The 20,586-nt window shown below is 36.2% G+C and overlaps 3 protein-coding genes and 1 long non-coding RNA gene across 4 annotated transcripts; 2 read left to right on the top strand and 2 right to left on the bottom strand.

Moving 5' to 3' along the window:
* Positions 1-7,735: 7,735 nt before the first annotated feature.
* LOC108986133 (protein FAR-RED ELONGATED HYPOCOTYL 3-like) lies at positions 7,736-8,656 on the bottom strand. Its single transcript, XM_018958657.1, has 2 exons — positions 8,083-8,656; positions 7,736-7,824 (listed from the first exon to the last, which is right to left on the bottom strand). Exons 1-2 carry the CDS (start codon positions 8,654-8,656, stop codon positions 7,736-7,738), a joined length of 663 nt encoding a protein of 220 aa, XP_018814202.1.
* Positions 8,657-9,387: 731 nt separating this feature from the next.
* Positions 9,388-9,996, bottom strand: LOC108986132 (protein FAR1-RELATED SEQUENCE 4-like). The gene has a single exon (XM_018958656.1). The coding sequence runs from the start codon at positions 9,994-9,996 to the stop codon at positions 9,388-9,390; it is 609 nt and encodes a 202-aa protein (XP_018814201.1).
* Positions 9,997-11,939: 1,943 nt separating this feature from the next.
* On the top strand, positions 11,940-14,610 carry LOC118343746 (protein Iojap, chloroplastic-like). The gene is made up of 2 exons (XM_035687087.1): positions 11,940-12,222; positions 14,374-14,610. The coding sequence occupies exons 1-2, from the start codon at positions 11,989-11,991 to the stop codon at positions 14,608-14,610; spliced, it is 471 nt and encodes a 156-aa protein (XP_035542980.1). The 5' UTR covers positions 11,940-11,988.
* A 396-nt stretch (positions 14,611-15,006) lies between these two features.
* Positions 15,007-18,665, top strand: LOC108986130. The gene is made up of 3 exons (XR_004799474.1): positions 15,007-15,134; positions 15,248-15,336; positions 18,428-18,665. It is a non-coding gene; the product is annotated as an uncharacterized LOC108986130 (long non-coding RNA).
* The last annotated feature ends 1,921 nt before the right edge of the window (positions 18,666-20,586 follow it).

Raw genomic sequence — 20,586 nt, 5'->3', positions numbered from 1 at the left:
AAATGATATAAACCCGCGAGAAATAGAATCTCTTGAACCCACAGTCAATTTGAAACTCACCCAAGAAAGCCAAAATCAATTTAATGGATGGAAAATCTAGACCCGATAAGAACTCGTTTCAAGAACCTAAATCATATTAAAATCTAGACCAGTTGAAGAACCTGTCTCAAGAACCTAGATTACAAGGAGGAATGCCACAAAGGTTGTGATTTACCTTTGATAAGTTCAAAAGTTCAATTAATACCCCTGGATGAATAGTGTCACGACTACAATAACACTACAGTAACCTCTTGAAACCCTAGTTCAATAAAATAATAATTTTCTCAACATGCCCTTGCATAGGCCCCCCCTTAATTGGTCTATCTGGAACTTGCAAATGATCTTTAAGACTAGGTCCATGTTGGTGCCCATCAATAAATGTGTAACTCCATTTTCGATGCTCTCAATCCTAATAAGACTGAAACTTTTACACATTGAAAAAGGTAGAAAGAAAAAGAAAATGAGAAAAATTAAATTAATAGTCAATGTTGGAATTCACATAGTCAAGTTTCGTCTAAACAAAGGTTGGACTCTTCCATGAGCTCAGGGCTCAATCTAAACATCAAGAGGCAAAACTCCATCTGTTACCATCACCATCGAAGTCATCTTCCTTTAACATAGAAAGCATATCTTCATCTCTCAAGTCGTGTAGGCCCAACATAGCGGAGTTCCTCTTGAGGCCGTCGAAGGTGATGACCCCACCATCCACCAACAGATCGAAGTCATTGCACAGATCGCCATCAGGTCGTCCCCACTGAGCTTGTGGGCCATGGTTGGCAATAAATCTTGGAACTAGCTTTCTGGGTTTTGGGATGCCATTGCAGTTTATTGCTCACACATAGTGTAACGACCCGACCCTATATATTTTTTTTAGGGATAAAATTTGAATAATTTTATTAAGGCTCTATTAATATTATTATTATTATTATTATTATTTTTACTATTATTATTTTCTGTCCAGCCCTTGAATCCTCTTCATAATACAACTCCTCTTGCCGGATTTTTCTTCTATTTTGAATTTCAAACAATCTACTCACATGCACGTCTATTCCTTTATTTTTTTATCTAGGGTTTTCTTTAGGTTCTCAAAAAAAAATGTACATATACACGTTTCACTCACCAAAGAATGCAAGCCGCATAGCCCTCCATCACGTAGACTCCTCTCGGTGCTAGATTTCTAGGCATGCATGGGCTTCATCCGTTTTCCTCCACATTCACGTTTCTCATCTTAGGGTTTTTCTCTTGGCTCTCATTTGGCTAGGTTTATAAATAGTTAAGCTCTCCTCTGCATGAAGGGAATAGCCTGCCACCCACGTCTAGAGACACTCACGCACACAGAGCACTTGCCACAAACCTCCTCCCCTCAAACCGTAGCACACGTCCGAGAAGACAAGCTCTACCACCTCCCTCAAGCTCGTCCAGCAGACCACCTCTCCCTCCACCGTAAATCCCACTGCCGTGTTGGTCCACGTTTTTCCTCCACGCACAGAACCACCGCACGGCCCGCCCTCGAAAAAGCCATAAACCCGCTGCCATCCTCCCCTGTTTTAGCACCCAAAAACAGAGCACTGAGCTCTCCGACCGTGAGCCACAGCCCAGCCACCCTCAATCACAGAACACGCCGACGCCACCACTGACCACCATAGAATACATCGGACCACCCTCAGCCGCCAAAGCACGCCGTAGCAGCCACGGACGCACCACTATTTTTGCACGTCCGAAGCAGAGCATGCAGTCACCTTCTCCACGGTAGCCACCTCAAGAGGCGCCGAACCCCTTCTCCGACGACACAGAAACCGCCGACCAGCACAACCCAGTGGCACCCACTCCGTCCCAGTAAGCCACGACCGTCGTCGTCCCCCTCTTTCTCTCGGTTGTTTTCGGTTTGGCAGAACTCCTTTTCTTTCATCCCGTAAACTCTCTCTCACTTTTCGTCTCTCTCTCTCTCTCACAGCTTTGCCGCCTCACTCGCCACCCTCTCCTCAGCCTCCGCTTCGTCGCGTGTTTCCTCTCTTGGTAAGGATGTCGCACGGCTTAGATTTCCCCTCAAGAAAAATACCTGTCTTCAAGTTGAAGTAAATTCTTAAGTCTGTCGGTTTCAATTTCAGAAGGGTAGATTCTTGTTAATTACATTTTTGTCCCTTAGTTATACCTCAAACAGCATACGTATTGAACTAATAGTTTATATTGAGCTTTAATTTTATTTTTACGTGGACTCTTATTTACAGGTTTTAAATCTTTTTGTTATAAAGATTAACAGTTTAGAATAATTAGGATTTTAGGTTTAGAAAATATAGGATATTTTTTATAGTTTAGATTTTCAATAAAATCTCTTGTTTAATTAGAAATTTATGTAAATTACGTGTTTATTTTTATAGGCGACCGATTTCGTGCCGAAAATAGTGGTTTAGCGTTGCAAGGTAAGTAGCATGATCATATCCTTACGCGTATGTACAGTGAGTTGTTTGTCTTTTTATAAAAGATATTATGCATGTATGCCCTTTATTGGAAATCCCTTTTTACGTATCCAAAACATGATAAAATTATGAAAAAGTCATGATTTTATGTGAAAGATTATTCATGAAATTATTTATGAAATGCATGATTTTATGTGAAGATTATTCATAAAATTATTTAAGAAATGCATGATTTTATGAGAGAGTTATTTCGTAAAATATTTATGAAAAATCATGATTTTATGCGATGAAACATGTATCACGACGTTTATGAAAGAATGCGATTTCGTTTGAAATCTATGATACGATATGACAAGTATGTATGTGATTTCTTTTGAAATCTATGAAATGACAAGTATGCAAGTATGATTTGATAAAATATGTAACGGCCTATGTTATGATATGAAAACGGTACCTATGTTATGGGCATATTGCATTGCCAGGTCGTGCATGCTGGTAGTGCACCCAGTATTGTCTTCCTTATGTATGGATTCCACAACCCGCGGCCACGGGCGGAATCGGAATCTTTTTAGATTCGCTAACCCTAACTCACGGGGGTCAACAGTGGGTAACGGCCTATGATAAGTGAAAGATAAGTTAATGTTCATGCTCATGTTATTTATGCATGTATTTATGAATATGCACGCTTTTCAAGACACCTTATGTTTATTATGTTTACTGTATGATGTGTTGCTTATTGAGTATTCGACTCATTTTAGTTTGTTTTCATGTTTTTTTTTAAACCCCCCAGGTGATGACATTTATGAAGATGAGACTGCAGGACAGGACTTGACTCCGGGAGGCAAGGCTGAGGCCTAGACAGATTTTGCTATGATTATTTCTATGGTTTAAATAAATTATTTTGATAAGCACATAAGACTTCTGTATTTTTTTTAATAAATGCTTCCGCAGACTTTATTTTGAATTTTCAGTATTTATTGAAGTTTGTTATTTTATGGAATTCTTTCGTATCTGGCGCGTTGTTAAAAAGGAAAAGCTTTTTATATTTAAGTTTAGTAGTAGCACACTGGCTCCTCGAAAATTCTAAAATGTCTTTTCGGGAACGGGATGTTACACATAGACAAAGAGAGAGAGAGAGAGAGAGAGAGAGAAGAGTTGTTAGGATATTATTAGGTGTGCGTAAATATACAAATCTACAGGGTAGGACTAGGAGGAGGTTGGGATTTTGAAGGAGAGGCCATGGAAGACAACTAAGAGCATTGGCAATAGCTTATGCATCTTCATATTCATCTTTATATTTACATAATATCTCTCTAAATTGATCTACATTGGATTATACATCTTCAAAATTTTACAAAACTATGAATAGTGTTTCTTCAAATTTGAAGAAACACTATTCACTCTCCAAACATTATTTCACTGTTTTTTCTCTCTCCTACCTATTAAAATCAACTTTGTAGAATTTTTATTAAGAGGATTTTGATATATGAAATTTGTATTAAGTTGATGATACAAAGTGCTTTTAGTACATATTAATATTTATTGATAAAATTGGTCATTTTGATATATGAAATTGGTAATATTTAGATATATGAAATTGATATTTTTGAGCACATGGGGCTAATTGTAAAATATATAAAAAATAATAATTTTATAAAAAAATAAAAAATAAATTATTATTTGGTTCAATCATGCATAATCCAATGTGAGAGTTTTTCTTGATATGAAAAATTAATTTTTAAAAGATGTGATTTTGAAAATACATATAGAAAAACCAATACTAATGCTCTAAGGTACAGACAAGGAGAGGATTGCGGTCTGAGACTCGTTTCTTGGGAGAGAAGGGGGCTGATTTGGATGTTTTGGAAAAAAAAAAAAAAAACCTACGTCAACAAGGTGTGCGGTGTGCATGGTTCTTGATTAGCAGTGCTCATATTTAATTAGGCATCAAAGAGTTCCATGCCAACTCCTCGGCATCTAGATTTTTTTGTCTTCTTTGGTTTTGCCGGTGATAGCAAAATAAGATTATGAAAAACGCTGGAGGTAGTTGGTTGGTGCAAGCATGGGGCAAACGGCGTTAACGTGGAAAAAACTAAAACAGAGTCGTGGAAAAAATAAAACGACTCCGGTTTAGTTTTTTCCAGTTTGCTCCCATTTCCCCAACACTCCCTCCCTCCTTCTCTGTGTGTTTCAAAGCAATTCTGAAGACCCATCTCTGTGTTTCGACCCCAAGCTGCCCCTTTCGTCCTTCCTCTATGTGTTTCGAAGACCCTCTCTGTGTTTCTCTCCCTCGAAGCCCCTTCCTCCCTTCCTCTCTATGTTTCGAAGACCTTCCCTGTTTCTCTCTCAAGTTCTTACATTTCCAAAATGCAATTTCTCTCCCTCAATAACCTTCCATTTCCCTTCATCCCGAGTTCTTACATTTCAAAAAATGCAATTTCTCTCACTTGAAGCCCTTCCATTTCCCTTCATCCCAAGTTCTCACCTCCCTCAAAGATGACCCAGTAGACCTCCCTCCCTCCTAACCCTAACCCAGCCTATTTCCCTTCATCCTGAAACCCTAACCCTAACTTTAACCCTAACCAGCCATTTTTCCTCATCCTGAGACCTTAACCCTAACCCAGCCCCTTTCCCTTCATCCCGAAACCCTAATCCTAGAAGAAGGTGATCAACAAGGAAGACACTCGCCCCTGTCCAATCGAGGTGGAAGGCAAGTACATATCCTTTTGTATTATGCATTATTTTCTTAGTCTGTTATTTGCTTTTGTTTTACTTTTCAATTCTTTTGGTTTGGAGTTTTTTCTGGTGATCATGCTTGGACTAGTGAATGGAGTGTGCCTATGGTATACGTGCATTGTATTCCTTTTGAATGCTTGGATCATGCTTGGACTAGTGAATTGGTTGTGCATGTGATCATGCTTGGACTAGTGAATCTTTCGTGCATTTTTAAGTCAAAAGACTACATAGTTGTTGTTGAAAAGCTTCCACAATTCCACAAATCTTTTTTTCCCTTCTTTTTTGTGTTTTTTTTAATGTTTTTGACAGTAACAAAAATTTGGGTATATGATTCTTATGAAGCATCTTATGTAATATGAAGGAGTAGTACAATTAATTTAAAGAAAGAGGAATTACTAGGCTTCACATAATCTGTATGACCAAATAAGTTATGACAGATGAGACCAAAATAGTAGCTTAATAATTGTGTATTTATTATTCTTCAACCTTAAAGCATGCTCTTGTTTAATAAGTGAATTTGCAACTTAATTTACGTACATCTAACATTTTTTTATATGTGTGTGCAAATATCAGGGATTACTATACTGTAAGTATTTCAAGTGGGCGTATAGTAATCAATACATAGAGTTACAAGAAAGAAAAAATGAACTGTTAAGGAAGGAGGAAGAACTCAAGAAGAGACTCAGCGATGTCGAAAATAGGGAGACTGAGCTCCGTAAGATAGTGGATGACATCAAGAAGAGAGATGGTGCTATCCAGTAGAAATGAGGAGGTTTGGAAAAAGGAGTTGGTGCTTCTTGAGAGAGAAGTTGTCCTAAGGCATTCACTCATGCTATCCCGGGTGTATTGGGGTTTTGTAGTTGTTTGTTATTATTTATTGACTTGGTAGCGGTTTATGTTACATCTTAGTCTGAATTTGTAGTTTAAGTGTTATAAGTTATTTAGAGAACTGATTAGTAGTTTAGACTGAATGGGTAGTGGTTTATGTTACATCTTAGACATATTTGTATAATTAAAATATTAGTAGAACCAAATTCCATGAGAACTGATCAAACTATGACAAGAATTTCCAACCCAATTTTATGGTTTGATCTTTAATGGTGACAAAAGGAGAATACATTATGAGAAGACCATTGGGTCCTCACAATGGTTGCACATGTTAGTTTACTTGACTACCAATGTAGATTAATGTCACTTATGGGAACCAGGAAAAAGTCAACAACCTTTGGATCTGCTCTCAGAGATGGCCGTATTGGAGAGATTTGAAGGGCACATAAATGAACCTATTATACTCCTGGCAATGCATAATCATCCTACTCAAACCACTTCCTCAATACTCCTGCATAATTGCATCACTAGGAATATAAAATAATTACAAAATCTTTCTTCTTCCAAAAATTATTGGAAATACTATCACTTTCCAAGCTTTCTGAATATAAAATAATTACAAAATCTTTTTTTTTCCAAAAATAATTAGAAATACTATCACTTTCCAAGCTTTTTTCTTATAAAATAATTACAAAACCTATGACTTGCAAGATTTTTTCTACAAAAATAATTACAAAAACTATAACCACCAAACTTTCTTCTTACAAAAATAATTACAAAACCTATCACTTGCCAAACTTTCTTCCAAAAATAATAGCAAAAACTGGGTGTTGCCAAGCTTTCTTCTTCCAAGCATTCAACAAAAATAAGCAACACAAGCTCCTGGCAATACTCCTACATCTCGCTAAATTAAGAAGATTTAATGAGAAGTCATATGTAATAGACAATTTTCATGCACATACCACAAAATTGAACCATAAGTTATAAAGTTTCAACAAATATTTGCAAAAATTAAAATTCAACCATATCATTGCACCAGTTGTGATCCATCCAACCCAGGTTGCACAAGTTGTGATCCATCCAGCCCAAGTTGCATCTATAAATATTAATGTGACATCAATATAACTATTAAAATATCATATAGTTTAGAAATATTAAACAAAAAATTTCCCTTTTCCCATTTCCGGGAATTACATGAAATACATAAATATTTCCTCTAAAATGCAACCAAAAATTACAATGATCTATAGAAAAATATCATCCCACATTTTTAGAAATTACATCAAATACCAAAAATTCTCTTGGGCCAACCATTAAACTAAACTCAACTTGACCAATCATGATGGGGACGAAATCATTGTTTGATTGATAAATAGATCTATTTTTGATATCTGCATTTGTCCAGGATTGGTGATATCTACTTCTGATGGCCTATATAAATTCCTGAGTGTGCCCATGGCTAGTGTATCTCCTTCATCTTGCTAATAATAAAGTAACAATTTCATCTTGCTAATAATAAAGTAACAAGTAAAAATACACTTTCTTTAAGTTTACATTATAAATATAACACACATTCATGTGTTTATTTTTTGTTCTCTCAATGTTAAAACATGCACTTGTTTGAGTTTCCCTTTGACTTGTGCTTTCTTCTGTTTGACTTTAACCTTCCACATGTCTGTTTCCATCCTAGATGCTCTCCTCAGAGATGGAGGTCTTCATTTCCCTCTGACAACAAGTGGACTCTTGACTTGTTGTGAACTACCAACTACAGTTGTGTCCAGCGCCATAAAACCAGCATTCAAACCTGTTATGGGCAAAGAACTGTTAAATATGACATCATATAATTATAGAAATTAAGTAGTTATAAAGAACTATTTAAGATTAATAGACTTTAAAATTCATCGCCTTCGAACTTGTTTGGTTCAAAGATAAGTTGCATGTGTGCTCGCAATAACATTCAATCATCTCATCCTCTTCTTTGCATCTTTAAATTGCTTATTAGAATCCACTGCATAAGTTATCATCCCATGACACATATTTAACAAAATTGAATATCTATTACCATTTGGCCTCTGATCCCCTGCGTCATAGCTACTGCGGATTAACGTGTATCTCTTCTTGATGTCCTTCCTCCATCGGTCTAGAATGAACTGGTCTGGCAATGATTTTATACCGTTAGATTTGAATACGGCCAAAATATGCCTACACAATATCCCCCTCATCTGAAATAACCCACATGAACACTTAGCATTGCAATCTTCCTCATTAAAGTCCATTGAATATGTAACCAGTTTAGTAAACTCCTCAATACGAACTTCATCTTCTACCAAATAACTCTTCATTACACCATCCGATATACGTAGAGATGGATCCAAATCGAGCACACATATTACTTGCTGCTGAACTTCCCTAAATTTAGCTTTAGCGTACAACTCTTGGAATTTCTTTTCAATTGGAGATCTAGATACGTAAGGGATGGTGTCGCTCAATGACTGGAATTCCACATGATTTTCATTCTCAATTTTCTTCCTCAGCACACTGTCAAACTGGTCGACAAACTCCTTCAAATTTGTCTTTGAATGAACATAACCGTCAAAAAAAGTATTCATACTCTTGTTGCACTGGGTTGTACTCATGTTAGCCCAAAAGTGCTATTTTAGGAATACCGGTACCCAATACTCACACTCCACACATAAACTTTTCAACCACGCATTCTCATGTAAGTCGTATATGTTAATAAACCCGGCCCAACATTTCTCAAACTCCTCAATAATTTGTGTGTCGTACACACATTTCATCAGTTGAGTTTTTAGCCCACTTCTATAGGCAGCATACGACCCAAGCTTCTCAAGAACTTTCTTCAGTATATGCCACAGACAGAATCTATGTCGAGTTTTTGGAAAGACAATAGCAATTGCATTTTTTATTTCTTTGTCTTGATCAGTAATAATAGACTTTGGAGTTATACAGTCCATACACTGCAACCAGGTTTGGAATAGCCATGTAAAGGTCTCTGTGTCCTCACTTTACACCAACAAATGGTGCAAAGGGCATCCCATACCTATTCATTAGGTATGTGGTGTCGAATGTGACCACATCACCAAAATACTAGTAGGCTGCCCAATTACGTGGATCTACCCAAAAAAACATTCTTTAACCTGCCATCATCGTCTAAATCCATCAATGCAAAAAACCCGTTATTCTTGTACTACATCCTCATAAAATAATATCAAAGTGCTGAAGCACCACCTGCACCAAGTCGTAGATGTCGTGCTTTGTCGATGTAATTACGACAATCATTTTCCAAAAATGGGAGGTTCTCAAAGCCACACGCGCCAACAACAAGAGATCTGTAACTCTTATTCTGTCAGATACCAGCTAAGTCGTTTGTGTCTAGGACTCTTTTAACGGTCTCACTCACTTCTCTATTACATCGAAAGTAGCGGAATTTCTGTGGGCTGAGGCCATGATTATGTGTATTATGGACTGTTGTCAACTGCATATTTCCCTCAACTCTTAAGGCATTAATCATTGCCTTACAGTCCGTCTTTCCCGTCGAACGTGGGTTGGCGACATTGAAACTGCTATTCCGAGCCTTTCCTCCACGTGCACAACCAAGGATGACATATCTGACACTTTGATCCTCTGACCTCTCACCCCTTTGTGTCATCACCCAAAACCCGCATTTTTTAGCATAATGCTTATAATAGCTCAACAAATCTTCAAACGAATTGAACTTCATCCCAAACTTTGGCTTCTTAATGATATCATCACCATCCGACGATGGCATTACCTGTGGTATACCGGTAGTGCCATCGTCAGTTTCCCGTTCATCTGGTCTATCTAACAGAATTTTGTCATCAACTCTAGCAGACGTACATGACGCTTCAGTTTCCAGACAACAGGGTCTATCTTCTTGACCAACACTTACGCTCGTTGTAGAGCTTGTAGTGATAAATGGCCTCGGAGATCCCATCCCATATTGAAATGGGTAACCAACATTTTGCTTAAAAAAATGAAAACATTTAAACTGTTTCAAAAATAATTAACTTATAACTAAAAGACAAGAACGAAGTTGAAAAACTACCTGAATATTGCTTGGATTTTTGTTGCCATCTGGATATGGCAGGAAAGCTGGTGACTATGTAGGCACTGGTCCAAAGTAACCATGCATGTAATTTGGAAAGTTTAGTTTACCAGTTTGAGGGATGTCCTAACATAAAAAATAATAATAATAATTAGGATGCTAAACATTGAGTTGCAAGAAGTTTTTTAATTATGAAATAATATACTGAGTTTGAGGGATTTGAGCTAGATGGTGTTAGCGAAGATGGGTGTTCTTCCCCTTTTCTCATGTCCTGTACAAGTTATTCAATATCCAATGTCAGTCTTTGATAAATTTTCAGGAAAATTAATTCTATCGACCAAGAGAGGGAGTGAAGACTAATCTTGTACATACTTCCTCCAAGAAAAAAAAAACTAATCAAAATTTGATTAGCATCAAATAAGATTTGCAATAACATTTCAAGTTCAAATATGGTACTTCTTAAGATTTGGTCGTTATCAGATTGAAGATAAACTTTTGTATTTGATTGGATTAAGATCTGATTCTTATTATAATACAATGTAGAGAAACATATGTATATATATATATACACATCGATAAATTGTTTTAAAGAAAAATTCGTCTTCTTGACAAAGAATGAATAAACATGACAAATATATTACAGAAATACATACTCGAATTAGATGTGCTTTTCTGTACTTCTATTTGAATTTGAATTTGATTTCATCTTTCTATAAATCTTTAGGTTCTTAGGTTTCAAATTTTTAGTGTGCTCCTCCTGCCAGACATGTACCAAACCCATCAATAGCGATGACTAAACCAACTTTCCACATGCCATCCTCTGATCATCCAACTAGAAACATATATTTAACAACAACTAAACCACAATAATTAAACCATAATATTTAACTAGAAAATTAATATTTTCAGTCAAGAAATTTCTACACATCTAATTCTATGCAATGCAAAAATCTTGTATTTAACAATAACTAAATCACAACATGCTTGATTGTTTATCAGTGACCAAAACATTTAAGCAAATGTTAAAATTGCAGATTGAAGCACAAATGATGGTACGTATTTGTGGCGATGGTATGGGGACGAAGATGACCCATAAAGCTGACCCACGTCACTGACCTGAAATGCTGGTCCATGAAGCTAACTCGAAATGCTGACCCACGAAGCTGACCAAAACCAAGCCCACCAAGCTGACCCAAACGACGCTCGAACTTGACCCACACCAACGTAGACCGGCCTTGCGTGGACCCACCCAACACAGATGCCCACCCCAATCTTCTGCACCCACACGATGAAGAAGCCCGTGGGTGTTGGATCGACGACGCGCAACCTCAGAAGATTTTGGTCTCCCATCCTTAGAAGCGAGAAACCAGAGAAATGGGTTTCAATATGCTTTTCCCATTTTCGTTTTCGTTTTTTTAAATATCAGCTGACGTGGCACGTGGCATGATGCCACGTCAGCCGACTGCACGGCATCTACATGGGACAACTGTGTATAGAAGAATTGTATTACAAAATAAAAAAGGAATAACTTTTGAAATTAAAACTATTTATTTTATTTTATTTTTATATAGTTGTTTGGATTCGCAAGTCATCTCAGCTCATCTCAACTCATCTCACTACTATTCATTACTATTCAGCAACTTTAACTCACAAATCTCATTACTATTCACAACTCATCTCATTACTATTCACAATTCATCTCAGCTCATCTCAAATCATCTTCAAATCCAAACATAAATGCGGGTCAAGTTAAAACTCCAGGATTCAGGAAACGTTGCCCGTTATGGTGCATCACTTTAAAAGCCTCTCTCATCTTTATAGATGTTATATCCTTGTCCTGTCGTTCATCATTAGCCAGTTGCAACTGTGGTAGTGGGCACTATGCTATCTATCGCTGGCACAGGAGCCGGCACCGCAACTGAGTTTTTCGGCGAGTTCCGGCATCTGTGCCGTGTGGAATCGAAGTTCCGTCAGAGACCCAAAAGGATTTCTGTGTGCAAATGCATGGATGGGAATAATTTTTCACACCACAATTGCATTTGGAGGTTACCCAGTACCAGAAACTTTAATTTCAAGACAAGGGACTCGTATTTGGTTATGGCAATTGGCAAAGAGGTAAGAGATAACGCTTTTTCCCCATTTCCCCTCCCCTCGTTGTTTTCATTTCAGTCTGTTTTGGTTTTGTCTACTTTGGTTCGAAAGTAATACGTTTGGTTGATAACGTTTTGGGTTGTGGGATATGGGAACTCTACTCGGCTCAGCTTTGTTAAGTAGTGGTTCTATTTCTATTTTGTTTGCTAGTTTGAGTTATATCAACTTTGTTCGGGTGCTGTGAAAACTGAGGAAAGCTTAGAGAAATGTTTGATGGATCTGGGGTCTAATGTTGTTCTATGTTTTAGTTGTCGGAAAATAGTTTGATGATGCACAATTTTTGTAGTTCTCGAATGTATCTAATCTAAAATATAACAATAACAGGCAACACTATTCTATCCACCTTATTATCGTCAAGCATAAAAATTGTTTAAAAGCACGTAAGGGTCTCACAAAGCATAGAATCTCGTGAAAGAGTTGCCCTTAACCGTTCAATTCATGCCTCCTGGACTCTTTGACTTGGAGCGAACTATATCTCGACTCACAGCTCCCCATGATTAGACAAGACCCAACTTCCTCCGCAAAGCCGCTTTCCTTGTGCGAAGGATGGACAAACTTTATAATCATTCGTTTTGTGTGACAGCAAGAGAGTTTATCAGTGGCGGTTGCTGGATATAGGGTGGATACTATAGCTGAGTGATAGTGTTTTGGGAAGGAAGAAAGAATTGAGTAAAGTTTCTCTCTGATCTGGAGTGCCCTAGGCTTTAATAAACAGGTTGGACCAGAGTCTAACCGTCCAAAATCAATGGTAATAAATGGCTAATCCACCAAGGCTCAAATCTGATTAAAGAAAAAGAGGCAAATAACTCAGTGGTTATAAACGGCTGATCCGGCTAAGGGTTGATTGAGAGAGGTGCATAACTTGGTCAGATAGGAAAATAAGGCAGTTTTCATTAGTGTGAAAGATATCTTAGTTGATTCTATGCAAACCTATCCTCCAAGGAGTAAAATTCACTAAAATGGTTTATTCTTTGAGCTTTGGCTGTGTTATGCCACTGTCCGAGGACTGGCATTGACTATTTTCCCCAAGTAATGAAAGACCTGAACAAGTTCCATCGTGATTATGGCCAGTGGGTTCAAGGTTGGAGATCATGACACTTGTCATCTATCATTAGGAGAAAGATCACTCGAAGAAACAATTTAGTCTTATGGAGGAAAATGTTGCGGCCAAAGTTTACATCCTGGGTAGAGTCCCACTTATTTGTCTTCACTTAATGCCATTGGTTTATTTCCTTGATGCCACCCAAGTCTCAATGCACAATACATACATAACACATATGTAGGAATATTTAGGGCATGTTTGAGTAATGAGATAAGATAAGAATTTTATGAATAGATTTTTTTTTTTTTTAACAGTAAAAAAAATTTTGTTAATCGTAAGAATAGGCATAAGCCCAAGTATACAAGACATACACAAGAGCATCACCTGAGCATACTAGAATTCTGTGAATAGTAGTGTAATGGTTTGTGAATAGTAGTGAAATGATTTGAGTTGAAATTTTTTATTGGGTTTTGGGAAAGAAGCGAAAAAAAGTTAAATAAAAATATTATAAAGTGAAAATATTGTTTGAATATAATTTTTAATAGTATTTTTGTTTTGAAATTTGAAAACTTTGTATTGATTTTTGTGTTTTGTTTGGAAATTTAGGAAAGTTATAATGATTAGGTAATGATTAGATGAAAAAGTTGAAGATTTCAAATTGAAAAGTGTTTTGTGTTTGAGTGATGTTTAGGAAGGAAATTATGAAAATTTTTTAGATCATCTCATCTCATCGAAGTGCCCAAAAATAGCCTATAGTAACTAGGAAGGTAATTAACTCTAACACATATGCAGAGTTAATTTAGAGAAAATGAATGGCAGAAGTGGTGGATTCCTTTGGTTTTGACTTTTTTATTTGTCCGTAAAATTTGTCCCTTCTCAATTACTCTCATACTGCTCAGATTCCTTTTTTTTCTTTAGTGGTAGGGGAGGTGGGAGAATGATGTTTGATGTTTTAACCAAGGATGTTTGATTAAAATATTTGTTTTCAATGCTAAAAGTTTTTCTTGTTTGAAGTACCTGGACACCATTGAGGTGATTGCTTGCATCATTGATCTGAGTAATATATTTTGCAGAATGTAAGTGAAGATACAGATGATACATATGATGACTTGTTTAATAAATTTGGAAAGATGGTGTTCAGGAGAAAAGACCAAAAGCCTCACAGTGAAGAGGTTGATGATGATGATGATGCTGAAAGCTTATCACCTCATCACCCTCTCCAGGGACATATTCTGCCCCTATGCATAAATTCACGTATATACTCAAAACTCCTAAACTTGAAACCTGGGAAATGTAATTCAAGTAGCTAATCTGAATTAATTTGTGAGGGCCTTGAAGGGTTTTGTTTTGTTAAGAGGCCTTGTACAATTGCTATGGAAATTACCGAGTCCCTTTTAATTCTATAATTTTTCAGCACAAGATTTTTCTAGGATACGGTTTTCTCTGAAATCACTTGGTGATCTCCAATTGGAGAATGAGGATTATTTGATTTCTTACACTCTAGAAATTCATGATACCGTAAAGTTCAAGTTTTTCTTGCACAGATCATGTGCTTTTTACTAAAATCTGAAAGCAGAAAGAAACCATAGAACCCAAGCAATACCAACTTAAGCCAATATATATATACACACACACACACACATATATATATATTAAGGATACCAACTTAAATCTGTTTCCGGCCATCTCTGTAGTTGCTGTGCCGATGGCCAAGGTTGCCAGCAAGGTCAAGGCAGCTGATATAAAGGTCCTCTTTGTGAAGCCTCTTGGGTATTGGACTCAATTTTTTTATCATTGCCACGGCATTTTCTCACCCTCAGATTGATGCTATTGGGTATGAGTCCAACTTTGATGATGATCTTCATATTTTGGTTGGAGAGCCTAATTATGGTTCAGTGTGTTGTACCAATGCTTGAATTGATATTTTTGTGTCAAACCGCAAATCAGGTAAAAAATAAGAGATCTAGCTGAGAAGAAGTATGGGAAAGTTCCATCTGGGGACTCAAAACCCAACTCATGGACCTTGTTGGACTTTGGTAAGGGATTTTGCATTCTAATCCAGTTCTCATCTGTTCTAATGTTAAGTTAAAAGAAAGAAATTTTCATTTTTCTTTTGGTTGTGACCATTGACCTTAACACCCTTTAGTCTGTGTGGAGGATTTCATCTGCAATCACATTTCGTTGACCTTTTGTTACCTTCTGCATTTTTTCCTTCGCCATGATGAAGTCACCTGTGACAGTTGTAGCTAGTTGCAACACCTATTCCCATATTGGGAATAAGAATAACCCATATAGAGTGTGGGATTATGAATTACCGAGGAAGTGGATAGGTTATAAAGCTAGTCGTGGGTGCTAAAGTCCCCACTTTAGCTACTTACTCAGTGAAACTGAACTTTATTAGATTCTTAGGAAGGTTCAAATTGACTAATATTTGTGGGTTTGTAGTGCAGATGTGGCTAGTGCTCTCCCTCAATGGTTATTGAAGCCACCTAGAAAGACCAGCCATGTGATGCTGAAATACTGCATGACATGACTTAACTAAGGATGTCAAGAATTTAAGAAGAGGAGAAGTTTGTAACAATGTTCAGTCCCATCCTAGCACTGAAAGCAAACAGCTAACCCATTCCCATATTGGGAGTACGAATAACCCAAATAGAGTGAATAGGTTATAAAGGTAGTCAGTGGGTGTTAAGTCCCACATTGGCTACTTACTAGGTGAAACCGAATTGCCAAGTGATTTTAGGGTAGCTTCAAATTGGCTAGTTTTTTTGGGGTTATAGTGCAAATTGACTAGTGCTTTCCCTGATTATTACACATAATTCACAAGAATCACGGCTATTACATTTGAAGTCATGACCAAAAATTAATATTTTTTAGTGAATATGAAAGTGACTATTGCTTTCTTGAAGTTTGCAAGTCAGCCACAGGCTCTGTATCCCTTTCTTTGGGCTTGCTTTAATTTGGGGTTTTGGTGGTGATTAATTACACTGCCAAACTTGGTTCACAATTCATTACTCATTCATAGGGAACTGAGATTTATCTTATTAGGAGGGCCTATTTTCTATTATTTATTAATGCAATCTTTCCTTTGAACTCTCCTGATCCAATATAATCAAATATAAAATATTTTGGCTCTTTCTAAGTCTTCTATATAAAGATTCGACATCCCGTTCCATTCATTAGTAAGCCGGACACTAAGATGCCATTTCTGGTTGTTATGCAAACTCCAACTATTTTAATTTACTTCACTTGGACAGGTAGTGGCCTGAAGCTTACTTTACAGTTTTGAAATCTAAAATTGATTGGGTAGTGGAAAATATACTTTGCGCCCTTAACTGATTTCAGGTTACATTGTGGTGTATAAACTATCGAAGTTGAGACATTGCACTATTAATTTTATTTTTATTGGTACTGGGTATCTAGAACAAAGTCCCGACTAATCGCAGTGTTGCATCGCCATCAGTGAGGAGTTTCTCACAAGTGCACCTTGGGTAATATAATGAGAAATTTCCTCAGTTCGATGAGCTCTAGAAATTGTTTGCACCCAAGGGTTCGACCCTTAGAGCTGGAGGGAGCTTACCACCAAGACTAAGGCTCTTACCACTTGAGCCAACCCCTAGGGTTGACACTATTAAAGGCACTATTAAATTACTAGAGGTTACAATACACCTTACTTAAAATCTAACTGTCAAGAATGTGTCATGCTATTTATTTTTTGCCACCTTAACAATCAAAACTGAGCAAATCCGACAGTTAATTAGGTTATATTACCTATTTTTTGTTATCGTAATGGTTAAAATTCGAGTAAATGTACTATTTAACAGAAAAGTTGTAGTTAGAGGGTGCAATGTCTCAACTTTGATAGTTTAGGTATCACATTGCAAGTTAGAATATGTTTGGGGGGCTGCATGTTTTTCCCCTTTTGTCCAACTATTAAATTTTTCCACACAATTCCCTAACAATTAAAGTTTAGATAATCTGCAGTTGATCAAAACTCTTCAGTTTCAGTTTTCAGTCTCTATGTCCAGTTACCTTCCTAAAGTTTTTGCGATTGATATTTCCAAGTCCAACCAATAAATACAATCAAAGTTTATGGGATTGATTCTTGGGGAAAATGCACTTGGTACTTCTAAACTAATTGGAAAAGCATGAAATGTGATATCTTAAAAAGTAGTTGATGTCCCAAAAGTAGTTGATGTGGGACATTCCTGATCTGTCAGACCTTAGTGCACATTGTAATTTTTTAGTAGTTTGAGAGGGCATTGTCTCAAGTTTTGTAGTTTAGGTATACCATATTGCAAAGTAGGTACCAGTTTGGAGGTGCAAAATATATGCTCTCTTTGATTATGTGCAGTGAACGGTTTTGTGAATGCATTATCACGTATGCAACAATCAAATGACATGACTCACCTAATATGGACCTACACATAATTTTTATATGTTTTTCAATCTAAGAAATATGTGTGCATATAACAGATGTAATAGTCATATGGTAAATGAGCCAGCCTTAACCTTTAGATTTCCCTTTTGATGGAAAACAATAAATTGAATGTATGCTCTGGAAATAAATGCACTTATCATGTTCTATCACTGACTTTCTCTTGCTGTCAGTTTGCCAATTAAGACCTAATAGGGCTTTAACTTGAATGCCTTTGATTGGAACATGAACATGTATATTACATATGTATGTTTGTTGTTTCCATTCTACTTTTTTTTTTTTAATTTATAGGAAAGACATAATTTCATTTCATCATAAACTGAAAAATTACAGGCTTTTCAGTCCAAATGACTTGGTGAATACAAGGGGGAACAAACTCCCACGAAACCATTAAATCATCAACATATCTTACATATCTAGCAAGTGTGTAATGTACATGTGTATAAGTTTCAAATTGTTTACTGGTTATTTCTCAACTTACAGGGTTTATCTATCCTTAAGATTATTTGGGATATTGATAGGCTTGCTACAACTGGGAAAATAGATCTACCATGGATTTTCTTTTATTCTTTTTTTCCTCTTGGTTCAGTTCTTGTTGCCCCCTGCCATTGATTCAATTGCTGAGTGCTTTTTGTCATGGAGTTGTTTATACTGGTAACAGTTATGTTGTATTGTCTTGGTGTTGTCAGGTGACGTAGTAATAATCCATATATTTCTTCCTCAACGAAGAGCTTTCTACAACTTGGAAGAATTTTACTGTAATGCAACATCCATTGAGCTGCCTTTTGAAAACCAACCGCCATTTCGTAGTTGAAATGTTTCTAATTGTATTAAATTATTAAAGGGTCCATTTTAGTTGCTGCAACGTCCAGCTCTTTGTAAAGACCCCTTCATATTCTAAAAGTCAGCATTATTTATATTTCGTCCGACTCCGATTCTTGTACAATGTCTTTGTAGTTTGTACTTTGTATTGCAATCCATTTGAAAGAAAAAAGAAAATCAGAGAAATTGAAGTGTCTTTGTCTTGCTTGATAAATAAAAGAGTAATGCATGCAGTTCTAGGGGGTGTAAAGTTCTGCCCACTCATTTGGAAAAAAAAGTAGAATTTATTATTAAAAATTAATTTTTTCACGTAGATTCTAGATTTTTTTACTTTTTTCAAAAGGAATATGCAGGACTTGCACGCTATAAGACTGCAAATATCATTTCTCTACATACATAAAAAGAGAATACAAAAATAATCTCACAACTGATGTGACTTTATGTGACTTGTTAGATCTATTTTATAATAAAAATAACTTTATAATTTGACATACTGCATCAAACTACATCAATTTTTTAGTTTACTTTTGTATAATCTCTTTATGACTAAAGTATTTCTAAAAAAATAAACATGACACTAATACAATTACAAATAATAAAAAAAATGACATTATAATTTTTTTCAACATATTTAGAAAAAAAAATGGAAAAAAAACACTAAAATCCGTAAACTACCAACGAATTTGTAATTGCACCCAAATCATTAATTATGACAATTGCCATCTCAAACTATAAAAAATGTAGTCTACTAACCCTCCATGCAAGAGTCTAATATGGCCTAAGATTACATAGAGACTGCCATCCACAAGACTAAGGGCTGGTTTGGATTTATAGCTAAGATGGTTTTAGATGAAAAATAAAAGTTGAAAAAAATATTCTAAGAATATTATTATTGTTTTAAAATTTAAAAAAGTTGAATTGTTTATTATATTTTATGTGAAAATTTAAAAAAATTGTAATGATGAGATAAAATTAGATAAAATAAAACATTTTCTAAATCCAAACGGGCTTGAAGTTGTTGGTTAGAAAGAGCAATGAAGTGCTCGTCAAAAGGAGCAAACCCCCACTGCTTTTTTTATCCATGAAACTATTTGCATGAATTGCTTAAGAATCAAATCCTTGAAACTATTCACAGAGGAAACTATTGCAGAGGGTCGAGAAACTATTCGCAGAGGAAACTATCGCCGCCAAAAAATATTACCATGATTGAACCATTCACGACAGACTTGGAAACACTGGTCAAAATCTATTGCAGCAAATTTAACCGCCACTAATAATAATCACGGCGATTTTATGGGACGAGAAAAATATATCTTGCGGCGATTCTTTAACACGCTACAAATGAGTGGGAATATTAGTGGCGAGTTTTTTTTGTATTAGCGACGATGTTAAACGCTGCAATCATTTTTTCACAGCGATACTAAATGGGGATCCAAATGATATTTGCAGCGTATTTAACAATATGTTCGGCGATTTTTTTCACTGTAAATATATATTTTTCGCATCGATTTTTTGGTTTCGCTAGATAATATTTTAAGTGAGTCAACAATTGCGACAAATGTCCGGCGCAGCATAAATCGTTGCAAAAGGATATTTGCGACGAAATTAGAGGTTATTGGCGGCAAATGTTATTACTGGAAAATGCCTTGTTTTTTGTAGTGACAATTACAAAGGATAAAAAACATGACATTATAATCTTTTTCTATAGATTTAGAAAAAAAAAATTGGAAAAAAAAAAACACTAAAATCCATAAACTACCAACGAATTTGTATTTGCACCCAAATCATTAATTTTGAAAACTACCCCTCCATGCAAGAGTCTAATATGGCCTAAGATTACAAAGAGACTGCCATCTACAAGACTATGTTGTCGTTGCCTCTCATCAGAAGGAGCAAACCCCCACGGCTTTTTTCATCCATGAAACTATTCGCATGAATTGCTTAAGAATCAAATTCTTGAAACTATTTGCAGGGAAACTATTGAAGAGGGTCGAGATTGCTCCGTCTTTGTTTCAACAGGTTTGTC

This window comes from Juglans regia, unplaced genomic scaffold, assembly GCF_001411555.2.
Source record: "Juglans regia cultivar Chandler unplaced genomic scaffold, Walnut 2.0 Scaffold_657, whole genome shotgun sequence".
Lineage (NCBI taxonomy): Eukaryota > Viridiplantae > Streptophyta > Magnoliopsida > Fagales > Juglandaceae > Juglans > Juglans regia.
This window is presented reverse-complemented; position numbering and strand designations above follow the sequence as displayed.

Bases quoted from the DNA above. Each gene is read 5' to 3' on its own strand.
- LOC108986133 (XM_018958657.1), bottom strand. From the start codon at position 8,656: ATGAGTACAACCCAGTGCAACAAGAGTATGAATACTTTTTTTGACGGT. The intron at 7,825-8,082 runs GTAATAGATATT...TGCCCATAACAG, and splicing joins AGGGGATCAGAGGCCAAATG to GTTTGAATGCTGGTTTTATG.
- LOC108986132 (XM_018958656.1), bottom strand. From the start codon at position 9,996: ATGGGATCTCCGAGGCCATTTATCACTACAAGCTCTACAACGAGCGTA.
- LOC118343746 (XM_035687087.1), top strand. From the start codon at position 11,989: ATGCTATCTATCGCTGGCACAGGAGCCGGCACCGCAACTGAGTTTTTC. The intron at 12,223-14,373 runs GTAAGAGATAAC...TATATTTTGCAG, and splicing joins TTATGGCAATTGGCAAAGAG to AATGTAAGTGAAGATACAGA.